Source organism: Petaurus breviceps, unplaced genomic scaffold (genome assembly GCF_028583685.1).
Source record: "Petaurus breviceps papuanus isolate PSGF00001 unplaced genomic scaffold, PetGlider_PUasm1.0 91133, whole genome shotgun sequence".
NCBI classification, from domain to species: domain Eukaryota; kingdom Metazoa; phylum Chordata; class Mammalia; order Diprotodontia; family Petauridae; genus Petaurus; species Petaurus breviceps.
In genome coordinates, this window is record NW_027187419.1 from 31,679,699 (window position 1) to 31,694,566 (window position 14,868).

General features: G+C 37.0%; 1 protein-coding gene across 1 annotated transcript in view; it reads right to left on the reverse strand.

The window, feature by feature from the left end:
• Positions 1-11,447, reverse strand: part of DEUP1 (deuterosome assembly protein 1) — a 114,605-nt gene extending 103,158 nt beyond the window's left edge. Inside the window, exons 1-2 of the mRNA XM_069079900.1 lie at positions 11,281-11,447; positions 6,589-6,684 (exon numbers count right to left, since the gene is read on the reverse strand). Of these exons, the coding sequence (XP_068936001.1) occupies positions 6,589-6,684; positions 11,281-11,418 (234 nt within the window). The 5' untranslated portion in view covers positions 11,419-11,447. The remainder of the gene's footprint in view (positions 1-6,588; positions 6,685-11,280) is intronic.
• Between the last annotated feature and the right edge of the window lie 3,421 nt (positions 11,448-14,868).

Consider the following 14,868-nt stretch of genomic DNA (forward strand, 5'->3'; position numbering starts at 1 on the left):
CCTTGGCAGCTCGTATGCTCTCTGAATTCCCTATTCATCATATGCTTCAAAAAAATCCCATCGAAATATACATGACTTACATCTTGGGATTTTCTTTCACCTTTTAGTGATACAGAAGTAATGCTTACCATATTACTATTCATTTACATAGTATTGGTTATTCAATGTTGGAGAATGGATAGAAAAGCTTGATCATTACTCTTATAATGGGGTTTCTAATCCCTGGAACTTTCTATACAAAAGTGGTACAAAGAGACAAAGAAAGAGAAAAAATATGAAAGCAATTTGAAAAGTATACTTTGAACAAGTCAACATACACACTGCTATTTGATGACTTCAATGTAAAGGTGGGCATAGGGGAGGGTCAGTGAAAAATATGTTAATGTTTAGGTTTAATACAATTAAGAAGTCCAAGGCTTAAACTTCCTTAGAAGCCTTACTGAGAGCTGATAATGGACTTCAAAAGTAGTATTTAAGGACATTAGAATTATAGAACATGAGAGTCAGGAGGGACCTCAGTGACCATCTGGTCCAAACCATTCACAAAGAAATCCCCACTACAATATATCCAACAAGCAGTGGTCAAGTTTCTGACATGATGACACAGAAAATGAAATTGACAGTATCCTAACAGATAGGACTAGTTACCATTGTGGAAGCCATATATTAATTAGCTGGTTGTGTGCAGTATGATCACTATTAAGAACAGTTCTCAAAACTGTGTTAACTCTGCTGCTGGTCCTTGTGGTAAAAGTTCTGGGACTGGGGGATCCATGAAGTCAAAATTACTTTCATAATACTAAGGTATTATAAGAATCCACATAAATGAAATCTCTTTGGGATCCTCAATAATTTTAAGTGTATTAAGGAAAAAAAAGTCTAAGCACCTGATTTAAAATAAGAGTCAAAATCAATATCAAACTAGAAGAAATTATACAGCTGAGAAAAATGTTTCATGCAATTGCAAAGATTTAAGCAGCTTTATACAAACAAGTTACAGATACTAGAAAATGAGAAATGGGTAATGGAAAATACATTGATTTTATTATAACCATTTTTTAAAGAAATTAAAGCAATGTAAAAAATACCTGTTTCATGAGAGGCCAAAAGAGCCCAGAAACAAACTGCCTCAGCATTTCTCCTGCCAAGTAGAGACAAGGCATAAAGACAACCATAGCTTAGAGGAAAATCATTGGCAAAAATGTTAGGGAAGAAGACAGTAGATGATTACGGTCAGTGTATCATCACAAAATAGCAGTGGCAAGAGGAAAAAAGCCTATAGAAAGACTGGGTAAGACCAACACTGTGCTGGAGTCAGCTACAATTGACTTAAAAGAGTTGATTATTAAATTTTCAATGTAAGTATTTACACCTTGGAAACCATAGGACTTGACTTATTGTTTTGTTGATTGTCTAGACCAGGGTTCAGCAAACAAGGGCCCAGTTTTGTACAGCCCTGGAGCTAAAAATGTAAAAGTGTGTCATATGTACATTTAATTGTTCTATATTTACCAGCACACCACTGTGTAAGATTAAGTCCTATAATCCTAAGAGCACTTATCAGTGAACCAGAAAGAACAATTGGACGAAAAAAATTAGAACACATTTGCTAACATTTCTATAATGAACAATTAATTAAATAAAGTCAACAAAAGACTACAATATGAAAGACACTGGGCCAAGCACTAGACATACGAAGACAAAAATTAAATATTCCCTACCCTCAGGAAACTTATGTTCTATCATGGGTGACAACATGCACATCTATGTATGTATATACATGACCCTTTAAAAGGAGATTCCAGGTAACACTGGAAGGGAAAGCAGTAGGGCTAAGGGGACCAAGAAAAGCTTCCTGCAGAGAATGGCTGGAGCTGAGTCTTGAAGCAAAACAGGGGCTCTAAGAGGTAGAGATAAGGAGGGAGAGCATTCTTGGCATGAGGGAGAGTGTTCAAGGGCACGGAGATTTATGGAGACACATGGAGGAGTGCCCTGTGTGCAGAACTGCAAATAGGCCAGTCATAGTGCATAAGAGAGAGAGGAATAGTGTGTACAGAGCCCAGAGAGGTAGGAAAGGGCCAGTTTATGAAGAGTTTTAAATGACTGAGGAATTTGCATTTGATCCTACAGGTAAAATGGATCCACCAGAGTCTATTGAGTAGGGAGGTGACATGGTCAGATCTGCATTTTAGGAAAATCACTATGGCAGCTGAGGGTAGATTAGAGTGGGGAGAGTCTTGAGGCAAGAAGAAAAATTAAGAGGCAATAGCAAAAGTCCAGGCCTGAAGTATTAGGTGTCTGAACTAGAGGGATGGCTATATAAATAAAGAGAAGGGAATGTAAACTAGAGATGTCATGGAGGAAGAAGCAAGATTTAGCAACTGATTGGATTTGTGGGGTGAGAATGAGAAGTCATTAAAGTCACTAAACTGGATAACCAGAAGGATTATGGTGCTTTTAGCAGTAAAAGCAAAGTTCAGAAAAAGGATGGGTTTGGGAGAAAAAACAAGTTCTGTTTTGGACAGATAGAGTCTAAGATGCCGACAACCTACATTGGTAATGTGGGGCTAGAAATTAAGAAAAGGAGTGGGCCTAGACTGGACCTAGGAGTTAACCTGCACAGATATGATCATTGAATCTATGGGTACTGCTGAGGTCACTAAATGAAAGACTCAGTGAGTCAGTCAATAAACATTAAATGCCTACTATGTTCCAGGCACTGTGTTATGTGCTGGACATTCAAAGAAAGGCAAAAGACAGTCCCTACTGTCAAGAAAACACGATGTAATGGGAAAGGAAACATGCAAACAATTATGCAGAAATAAGCTATATACAAGATGAATTGGAAATATTCACTATAGAGAAGGTACTAGAATTAAGAGAGTTGAGAAAGGCTTCCTGTTCAAGGCAGAATTTTGAATGGGACTTAAAGGAAGCCAGGAGGCAGAGATTAGGAGGGACAGCATTCCAGATGTGGGGGACAGCCAGAAAAAACCCTAGAGTTAGGAGATGGAGTATCCTGTGTGAGGAACTGGAAAGAGGGCAGTGACGCTGTTTTGAAGAGCGACTGGAAAAGGTGAGGAGGGTGGCCAGGTTATTAAGGGTTTTACATGGCAAACAGAGCATCTCATATTTGGTCCTAGAGGTGGAAGGGACCCCTTGCCCAGAGTTTATTGAGAGTACGTGTATTTTGCAGGGATGATATGGTCAGCCCTGTGCTTAAAGAAGATCGCCTTGATAGCAGGGTCAAGGATGGCATCTTCTTGGAGCTGGATTCCTCAACTTTCCATCACTTTTGTCCTCTTTTTACCAGGGAATATAACTAGCTTCCCTAAGAGCAGCAGGTGGTTGAGATGCATCATCATTGCCCATCCCTAACTGTTTTCCAATGATATTCTGTATACTGAAATACTGCCCAGTATTTTAATTATTTGGAATGTGGTAGCTCTTCACTGGCACACTACCTTATGTCTTCCCTGGATACCAAGATTTCATGTAGCAATATGTTCCCTAGTTGGAGCTGCTGACAGCGGACTCAAGCTTAATGCCATTGGGCTCTTGTAAACTGAGGCCTTAGCTAGGTAGAGGAGGCCTCCTTCAACTGATCTCTCACCCACTATCATTCCGTCTCTGAGACTTTCAAACAAAGATTAATAAACAGCCATTAGACAAACTCTGTGATATATAAAGCAAGTATTAAAAAGGCGACTGAGCTTTCTATTCAGGTTTTAGGGCACTACGCATATTAAGCAGCATGCACTGCCGTGATCTATCTACTTCTACACTTCTCGATTCTTGCCAAGCACAGTATTTTCTTACGTAGCTTGCTCTCAAAATTGTGACCTTGATCAGAATGAATCCTAGCAAGGATACATACAGAAATCCTTCTCCCACAATACTGACCCTACTGTGGAAGTGTTCTTGTTCCTGCTTAGATAGGCCTGTTCATCTTGGCGGAAGTGGCACAACACTACTAAGATGCTGTCATGTTCTTCCTATTCCCTTCCACAGATAAAAAAATCTACACAGATCAGTTTCTCAATCTTGAAGTTCCGCAAGGAAGCAGCTTAAATTGGTGGCGCTTTACTTTGTACACAGAGAATGTAGGTCTCACATTTCTCATACACATCTGCTGCAGTTTTGGACCGATATTTTGCAATAACTGTAAAGTTTTGTGTTGGCCCAAGTATCTAGAATCATCCTAGAGGATTTTAATAGGCATGTACCAGTAGGCTTTGGATTGTACCAACTCCCTTCTCATTCCTGTTTTAGGGATCAATTGTAGTTCAATAGAGTAATACAGTAATAGCTTCAACTTCTTTCAGTCCTTCAACAGCCCTAGAAAAGCTGAGCTTGGTTTTCTGGGTCATACTATTTTTCCTTTATATCATTTCTTGTAGACCTTCATCCTGCAGCTACACTCACTACCAATCACTGAAGGACAATTAGGGAAGGTACATTCAATCCATTTACACCTATTATGCCACTCTGTTTAGAGGAAGTCCCAGACTCTTGGCTTTACTTTTTGTGTGTGATTCTGATCCCTCCATGTCACATAGATCATCATCACTCTTTCCATGGGCACCATTAAGGTTTCTGATGCATAGGAACTATGGCATAACACAATTGAATCTAAAATGTTGGTCTTCTCTGGCAAGCAAATACCTTGAACTCAGTTGGCCAATGATGCTACCCATCTTTGGCTGGCAGCATGTAACAGCACTCATCAGACTATGTCAATAAATTATTGCCCAGTCCCATTTGGAATCAAGCTCTGTCAATATAGTCTTGACTTTGACTGCCCATGAATACCAATAGATGGACTGGATAATGAGTTTTTCTGTCAGAGATGTCTGTAGTGGTATGTTTCTGCTGGCTGTTGAGCCTCCTGATATAAAACTGTTTTTAAGTTCTCTAGCCTGATATACCCTCTAGGCTGATATATCTACAAAAGTTAATGTTGGTGAATATATTAGACAATGAAATAAGTCACTAAAGGGAAGATCAGGTTCCATTCCAATGATTTCCAAATGGTGCCAAGAGATTCAATCCAGATGAGCCCTTTTGGTCCTTCCTTTTTTGGTACTTCTCAGCCATGTACACATGGATAAGATGGTTGAGACATTTTGCAATGATGGTATTGTTTTTGATAAATTTCCAGTAATAGCCACTGGATCCTAGGAACATCCTCAGCTTTCAACAATTCTTCAGATGTGGCTAAGTGATGTGCAATTACATCTTTTCAGGGCTTCTATTTACTCCCTGCTGAGATACAATGTGAGCCATGTATTTCACACAGGTTCCAAAGAACTGGTACTTATCAACTGACAGTTTTAGGTCAGTGGTTTTTTAACTGATCTAATACCTGCAATAATCTTTGTTCATGCTTTTTTCAATGTTATGTCCAATACACTCCATGCAGTTCAAGTCACACAGCACTTTTTACGTGAACTATTAAAAAGTGGCAGAGGGAAATTCTAGAAATTCTTCAGGGCATACGTCCAAAGTAGTAGAATCCCACTGGACAAATGAAGGTCATTTCTTCCTCATAGTCTTGCCAATGAGATCTTTGTATTTACTGCAGAGGTCCAAGCCTGAAAAGCACTAGCTGCCCTAAGAACAGTCTATCAAGGCATCGAACTTCTGATAAGTTATAGTGATCCACCTTAGAAAGTTTGATAGCTCACAAATATCTTTAATAATGAAACATACTTCCTCTTTCATAGAAAAGAAATGGGGGACTACTAGGGTAGAATATTGTCTACACTGTTGAACAAAGATTTAGAATCAAAGACTTAGCCCTTGATTGTTTTTCTTTGTCATAAGGGGGAGTGTAATTTGGATGCAAATGATCACCACGTGTGAGACTTTTTGACAGTATAAGTTACGAAGCAAAAATAAAAAATTTCCTTAAGCAATGATTAAAACATTTAAGCATTGTAAGAAAAGAAAAGAAAAAAATAAGATGAGAAAAAGAAAAAATTGTAGTTAGGTTTTTGTAATTTTAAAAATACTGATGCATATTATATAGATTTTGTTTATAATTGGTCATTATAGTGAGTAGTTAAATTTTTATATTCTTAATTTTAATTGATTTCTATGTTTAGGGAACTAAATAAGTTTAACTGGATCATAGCAGCTATCTAAATTCCAAAAATAGTGATTTGAAGAAATCAACCAACTGTTTAAAGAGTTAATTTTGCCAAACCAAACTTGTTAAGGGGTAGTGAACATCATAAATACTATCCTGCCCTATTTGTAATTAATTCCCTAGTAAGGAACTTAGAATGCAGTATTAAATTAAACTTCCAGAACTAGAATAATATTCAAAACATCACGGCAATTCCGTAGTGACCCTAAAAGGGTCATTGTACCTTCCATGGGACATGTAGCTGACAACTTGGGACATGAGACAAAGAACAATTACATGCTAAATGATGTGGTATTGACTATTAGTACCACAGGACAGACAAATTTTGCTAATACTAAGGATACTACTGATGTTAATGAAATTTATATGAATTTATAATGACTAGAAAGCACAACAAAGTTTTACTACATTAACCCAGAATCAGTAAGTTTTCTTACTTGAGATTTAAGGTTTTGAAGTTGTCCTTCATAGTTCTGAGTCATTACATAGTTACATTTTTCCAGACTGTCCAATTTCTGTCGAAGTAACCCCACCTGTATCAAGATAATAATTTGAATATTCTGCTATGTTTTGTCTGATAAGATAGAAAATGTGCAAAAGATAAGTAATTGAAAAAAAAAGAGAAGTGAAAGTCAGATGTAACTCTTGTATCAACACAAGGCTAATATAGTTTTCAAAGCAAGTTGGTAATAACTATACTCTTAAAAACTAAACTTTGTTTATACCATATTACACCACTGTTTGGTATTAGGATAGTTATCATACTGCTATATAATGAAAGTTCAGAATAATCTTATGATCACATTTAAAATTAGTAATTAAAATTAATCCTAGATTTAAATTTCTAATTAGTGACAAAGGGAACCTCATCTGATATCTTTATTCACAAATGTTCTCTCTTTCTCTTTCTCCCTCCCTCTCCTTTTCTCTTTTGTTCACTTCCTTTCCCCATTTTAATATTTGTAAAGTGCTTTGCACAGTGCCCAGCATATAACAGGTGTTATATAAATACTTATTCCCTATGCCTTCTCCCTAATTACAAAACTGAGAAATGCCTTTTAAGTCTGCCTAAGGATAGAACTATCATAATACTTTCACTCTACATCAGTTAAATAAATAAATAAATACTCTGACCTTAACCTACTCCTTTGCCTGAAAATAATGTAAATATTTAATGCATTTATGTTTAAGTTTTTCAGTTGTCTAAATGTCTTTGATGTGTCTTTTTACATCAGTATTGTTAGTCTGTGATTACAAGTTTCCAAGGGACATGAACTATGTTTCTTTAACCGCAGTAAGTATAATATCATTGCAGATGGGTATTTGATAGAGTAAATGTTATTAATGATGATTATCATAACAATTATGATAATGATAACTCAGTGATGATGATAAGTCATTTGCAATTCAACAAACATCTGTCAAGAGCCTACTATATGCAAAACATTGTTTTAGATGCTAGGGGATACAAAGTTAAAAATTATTGTAATGGAATATTATTCTGATATAAGAAATGACAAGGAGGATGATTTCAGAAAAACCTGGACAGACTTACATGAACTGATGCAAGGTGAAGTGAACAGAACCAGGAGAATGTTATATAAAGTAATAACAATATTGTTCAATGAAGAATTGTAAATGCTTAGCTATATTGCTCAGCAATATGATGATCCAAGACAATCCCAAAGGACTAATGATGAAGCATACTATTCACCTCCAGAGAAAGAACTGATATTGATTAAATACAGACTGAAACATGCTATTTTTAACTTTCTTTCTTTCTTTCTTTCTTCCTTTCTTTCTTTCTTTCTTTCTTTCTTTCTTTCTTTCTTTCTTTCTTTCTTTCTTTCTTTCTTTCTTTCTTTCTTTCTTTCTCTCTTTTTATCTTTTTCAAGTCTTCTTGTACACAATCGCTAATATGGAAATGTTTTACATTATTATACATGTATAAGCTATGTCTGATTACTTATTGTCTCAGGGAGGAGGGAAGGGAAGGAGGGAAGGATAGAACTTAGAACTCAAAACTTAGAAAAACAAGTGTTAAAATTGTTTTTAACATGTAATTGGGGGAAAATTATACATATATATATATATAAAATGATACAGTCGGGGTGGGGGCAGAGTCAAGATAGTGGAGTAGCAAGAAGAAGTAAAGCAAACTCCTCCTCCATACTCCTTCAGACAGACCTAGAAAGTGCATCAGATTGAATCTTGATTGGGAAATCCAAGAAAAAGTCACACATGAGTCATTCATCTGCCTCAAGTCTTCACAGGGAGACAGAGGTCTTCCAACAATGGGGATAGAGGTCTGGCCAAGAAAGCACTACAGAGCATCCAGCTCAGGATGAGGCTGGCCACCGTTGGCAAGAAGTCTCAGACCCAGACTAGAGCTTTGCCACTTTATGCAGCTGTTGGCAATTGTGTCATGTATTAACCAGTTCTGGGTCACAGACACAGGGTGGACTCATGAGGGAACCTAGGTCTTCAGGTAGCAGATGGTAGGGGTATAGAGCAGTTGCAGAACCCTGGGCAGTGTCCTGGGAGAGAAGCAAGTCCAGAAGTAAGCAGCAGCAGGTATGGCTTGTATGTAAAGAGCAGATAAGCATCTCAGTTCCATCTTCTAGGCTGGTCTGAAACCAGCAGGGGAGCAACCAGGGCAGGAACTCCAAACCAAATAGAAACCTGCAGTTCTATCACTCTGGACCAGCAGAACTTCCCAGTTGGCTGAGAGAGGCTGAGCCCAGCAGTAGACCCAACCAAAAAGCTCAGATGAGGAATTTGCTCATCTCAGGATAGAAGGGCAGAGATCAAACTTTGCCCTGGATCAGGCTACTTTGGAAACATTGAGAGTTTGTAGGTCCCCAGCCTGGCTCTGAGATTCTAGAATAGCCAATACTCAGTGCTCCCAAGAAAGCAACAATAGGACCAATCCAGACCTTCCTTCTAAGAATTGCTCAGAGCCCAGCCCTGACATCAAGTTCAAAGCCTAAAATTAGGCTAGAAGAAGGAGCAAACAAACAAAAAAGAACCCTACAAAGAAACCCCCAAAAGAGAATGGCTTCAACATTCTCTATGAGCAACAATGCAAAGAAAAACAGTGTGGGGCACAAATTCCTAAGTTCACAGAGTTCATAATTCATAGAATTTATGAAAGAAATGAAGCAAGAGTTGTAAAAAAATAGTTAATTTAAGAAATAAATGAAAAAGAAATGAGAGCTATGGAAGAAAGAGTTGGAAGGGGAATTAAGAGTTTGGCACAAGATGTACAAAACTTTGCCCAAGCATCAAACTCCCTGAAAAATAGAATGAAACAAATAAAAGTCAATGACTCCATAAGACAATAGGAAATATTAAATCAAAGTCAAAAGACTGGAAACAGAATAAAATGTAGAGTATTCTCAAAGGAAAAACAACTGACCTGGAAAACATATCAATAAGAAAAAAAATTAAGACTCACTGGACTAACTGAAGACCATGATCAAAACTAGACATGATATTTCAAGGAGTCATAAAAGAAAACTACCCCAGTCTCTTGGAATCAGAGGGCAAATTAGAAATAATCAGAATTAGTGGTAACCTCCTAAAAGAACTTCTAAATGGAAACCTCCAAGAACATTCCAGTCAAAATCCAGGGCTTCCAGGACAAAGAAAAAGTGTGCACAACAGACAACAAGAAAGAGTCTAATAGCCTGGACACACAATTTAGCAGCCACCCATAAAAAGGAGCTGAAAGGTTGAAATACAGTATTCCTTAACTCAAAGGATATGGGCTTATGGCCAATAATAACCTACCCTCAGCAAAACTGAGTGCAACCCTACAGGTAGGAAAAAAATGGGTCTTTTGGGAGGTAGAAAACTTCCAAGGACCCTTGATGAAAAGAGCAAAGCTGGGTAGAAACCTTGAAGTTCAAATACAGGAGCGAAGAGAAACTTAAAAAGGTAAACACAAATGAACAATGATAAAGGACTGAACAAGCATAAATTGTTTACATTCTATTTTGGAGAGATGATACATGTGATCCCTCTGAATCCTATCATCATAGAGGGAGTCTAATTAAACAGAAGGCTTGGGACTGGTTCTTTCATGTCTTGATGATCTTATAAGAAAATGGAAAGGGAGGAGAATACACTATTGGGGAGGGAGAAATGAAAGGAAGATTAGGGAAATTGACATAACTGGACAAGTGCACAAGTAAAAGTCTACACAAACAAGGAGAAGCAGGGAGAGTAATCAACACTCGAACCTCACTGTCATCTGAACTGGTTAAAGGAGGGAAAAAAAACATACACATACTTGCATATAGTCTGGTACAAAAACATATTTCACTCAACAGGGAAACAGGAGGGAAAGGAAGAATTAAAGGTGGAGTAGATTAAGGAAGGGATTTAGTACTTAGCAAAAGAAACTATAAGGATGTACAAAAATATTTATATCTCTTTTGAGGTGACAAAGAATGGGAATACAAGGAGGGGCACATAAATTGGGGAACAGCTGAAAAATTGTGGTATGTGAATGTGATAGAATAATACTGTGCTTATAAGAACTGATGAAAGGAATGGTTTCAAAGAAACCTGGCAAGATTTCTATGATATGATGCCAAATGAAGTGAACAGAACCAGGAATGACCAAGCATGTTTGCAGAGGACTAATAATGAAACATGCTTTCCAATTCCCAATAGAGAGGTGAAACTCAGAGTGCAGAATACACACACACACACACACACACACACACACACACACACTTGCATACATACATATGTATGCATGTGTATATGTATATGGAGAAAGAGACATAAGAAAGAAAGAGACTGAAAGGGAAGGAGGGAGGGAAGAGACAGATGGCCAATGCAGAAATGTTTTGTTTGAATATACATGTTTGTTAGAGGGTTTCTGTTTTTCTCTTTTCTCTCTTTTGATCTCAATTTGGGGGGTGAGGACAGAGGTAGAAAAGGTAGTTTGGTTTTTTTTTTGGTAATTGAAAAAATCAAAATTTAATTAAAAATAAAAAACAATGGTTCCTATGATTAACAAAAATCTGTTCTCATATAATAAATGCTATTTATAAAAATTGTAAAGTATTAGTTTATTCACATTTTGTTAATATGTATAAATAATATGTATGAAGTACCTCTTGACCTTTTTGATCCAAACAGTTTTGTGCATTTGCCAATTCTTGATCTCGAAGATCCAACCTTGTCTCCAAAGCCCGCATCTTTCTTTCCCAATCCATTTTTTTGTTGCTTACCATGATGTCAATTTGTTCCATTAATTCCTGAAGCTCAGCCTCACATGTAGAAGATCTAACAATTAAAGAAAACTTTTTAAAAATACTGTAAAATATTTAAATGTGAAGATGAGAAAAAATAGTTATTGCATTGTTCCAAATAGTTTCAATTCTTTCTAAATCATTTTTCTCAAAATATTCCACTACTAACTGAATAATAAATATGGACAACAATTTATTTCCAACTTAAAGCTCATTTCAGAACTAATAGATTAAATATCATTAATTTGAAATTTTTAGATGAGCACAAGCCTAAGGTGGGTTAGAAGCATAAATGCTAGTTGTGAAAAAGAACTTGAATTAATGAATATGTGACCTTGTACATATTCTTATATTAAATGAAATTAAAATAATAGTATTTATTTTAGAAAGGAAGAGACAGTATGATATAGTGGAGAAAGATTTAGCCAGCACTTTGAATCCTGGCAATGCTTTCTTACTACTCTCAGGTTATCTTCATGAACTAAAACTTTTTTAGGTCCTAGCTTCCTTTTTTTTTTGGAGGGCAATTGGGGTTAAGTGACTTGCCCAAGATCACACAGCTAGTTTTTGTGTGTGTGTGTTAAGTGTCTGAGGCCAGATTTGAACTCAGGGCCTCCTGAATCCAGGGCTGGTGCTCTAGTCACTGCACCACCTAACCGGGCCCTAGCTTCTTTATCTGCATAATGAGGAAGGGCTGGTTAGATTACCTCTAAGGGTCACTCTAGCTCTTATTACAATAATTGAAAGCTAATGTAGCACTTTATAGATCAGGAAAGAGGTAGCATAATCAGGGCTAAAACTCAGATCTCTTGACCGCCAATCTGGTGTCCTTCCCTCAATGGCATACTGATAAAGATTTGATGTCATTAGTCAAAACTTGTTTGAAGTAAATCAGTGCCCATCACCTTCCTTGTGACATAGGATAACATAAAATATTAGAACACAAAACACCAAGAATCTACAGAAGTACTTCTGGAATAACTCAACTTGAGAAAAGACCAATGTCTGCACACTCCTTTCTGGACACTGTATCCTGCTGCCAGAGAAACAATTAAGTTAAAAGGTTAGATTTTCAAGTCCTCCAATCCCAGTTAAGATAAAACTAGAGATGCTGTACATTCTCTACTTTCTACCTAAATTTACAGCTGGAGAAAACTGCCCATCGATAACTTGGTTAACCCATGAACTGTAGTTAAGGTGTATGTACATTTGTTTGGGGAAGGGGAATAAGGATAAGTCCTGGTATCTATTGTCTCTTGTCTTCTACAGTGTAGGCAAGATTGTGATTAGACCTCAGGTCTTCTGTGTGTAAATCTAGCATAAACCTCCACCTCGCCTCTAAGTCATCAGGTTCACCCACTGAACGAGACTAGGGATCTCTTCTCCACTCTTTGTAAACAAATCATATTAATGATTACAACAGCAGCAGCAATAAGAATAACAAATGCATTTATGCGTCTGGTCTTCCAGAATTGTTTCCTCCTTTCCTACTGCCTTCCTTCACCACAGGTGTGGAAGGAGTTGCCTTGGGCGATTTGAGCAACCCTACCCAGTTATGCCAGGATAACTCAGGAGAGAGATTTCTAGAAAAATTAGAGTATTTTGTCCATTCCAGAATATGTGAGCATTATTCAGAAGGGAAATGCCTCTTGTGGGTATCTGTGAGTAAAAAGGACATCTGATTTGTAGCGTACACCTGGTGTTGGTAACTGTGACTCTCCTGGTGAGATTCCTCACCTCCAGGAGTGCCTTTGTGATGCCAGACTCAGCAGTAGTAGCAGCGACACAGGGGAATAATCTCAGATAATACATCACTAGTTTTATAACCCAAGGAGAACTATGCCTGTGACTGGACTGGATGCATTCTCTTCTTCAGTAAGCTGAGACAGTACCCAGTGACAGACCAAACTTGAAAAACAATACCATGAGAGCATCTGTCACAAGGGTTATATTTATACAATGTTTTAAGCTTTATAAAGTACAAGCTTTCCAAACAAATCTATGGACAGACATAGCTCCCTCCAAACAAGACCTGCTACTCTCAGCAACTTGGGAAGTGATTAAAGAAACAAAATTTTTTTTTAACATTGTAAAAAGTTCCTTGACTTGGGAGACATTCTGTATCAGGAATTCTTAACCTTTTTTGTGCCATGGGCCTCCCTTTCATAGTCTGGTAAAGCTTACAGACCTCTTTTCAGAAATAATGCTTTTATATCCCTGAGGGAAATACTAACTACTTTCAGTTAGAAGTTGATGAAAATAGAAATGTGATTTTCCCCCATGTAAGTTCATGGTCCCCTTAAAATCAACTTATGAACACCTGGGACCTCAGCTTCAGAATCCCTGTGATAAATTTATCATTCTTTGATTCAATAATTTATCCTGTTGGGCCTCCAGAGGTCCAACTACCTGTTGGAAACTTTAATTATTGAATCAAAGAATGAAATATTCTTCTCTGCCCTTCAGAAAGTTCTCTCTTATGGTCATCATTAGCATCATCACCATTCAAAGTATCTACTATTTCTGCATCACCTATGTAAGGCAATATTATTTACATCCTCATCAGTTTCAAGTAATTTTATTTCGTGCTATTTCTGGATGATATTTTAGTATCAACATTCTATCTGTGAGGGAGATTCACCCATCAGTTTGGAGAATTGATGCTAATGTGTTTTTGGTGATTTATTCCATAATTTACATAGTCATCTTTATCAGAGCAAACTTTTTCAAACCAAATCACAGTTCTCTCTCATTTCTTATGTTTTACCTTAGAATTCTAGGAAAATCAACATTAAAAACTGGATCTTAAATATTTTAACACAATTAAAAGCTTAGTGTAGTTTCTGCATAATACATCAATTGTCTTAAGAATAACATTTCATATTCTGCATAACACTCGGGTACATAGATTAAACCAAAGAGTTAGTAAGAAGGTAAAGTAATACCAGATACTAATTCTACTTTATAATTCCCTAGCATAAACAAGCAAAAAATAAAAACAAAAAAGCTTTGCTACCTTCAAGTTAATGTAGGGGTCTGAAATGTTATTTCATGACAAGTACACAATATGATGAAACCAGAAATAAATTTGTCCATCCAATCAAGAGTTTGCTACACCTTTATATCGAAGAAAATTCACTTCTATTGTTACTTAAAGGTTTTGGTTTATGCAAGACAGAAACATTATCAACCTGAGTTAGGCTCTTTAAATTCAGGGAATAGTTGATTTTTTTTGTTGTTGCTATTTGGAGGGCAATTGGGGTTAAGTGACTTGCCCAAGGTCACACAGCTAGTTTTTGTGTTAAGTGAGGTCACATTTGAACTCAGGTCCTCCTAACTCAGGGCCTGTGCTCTATTCACTGCGCCACCTAGCCGCCCCGAATAGTTGATTTACTAAAACTTCAACTAAGGTAGACTTTTGCAGATATTGACAAAATAGTTTTATCAGCA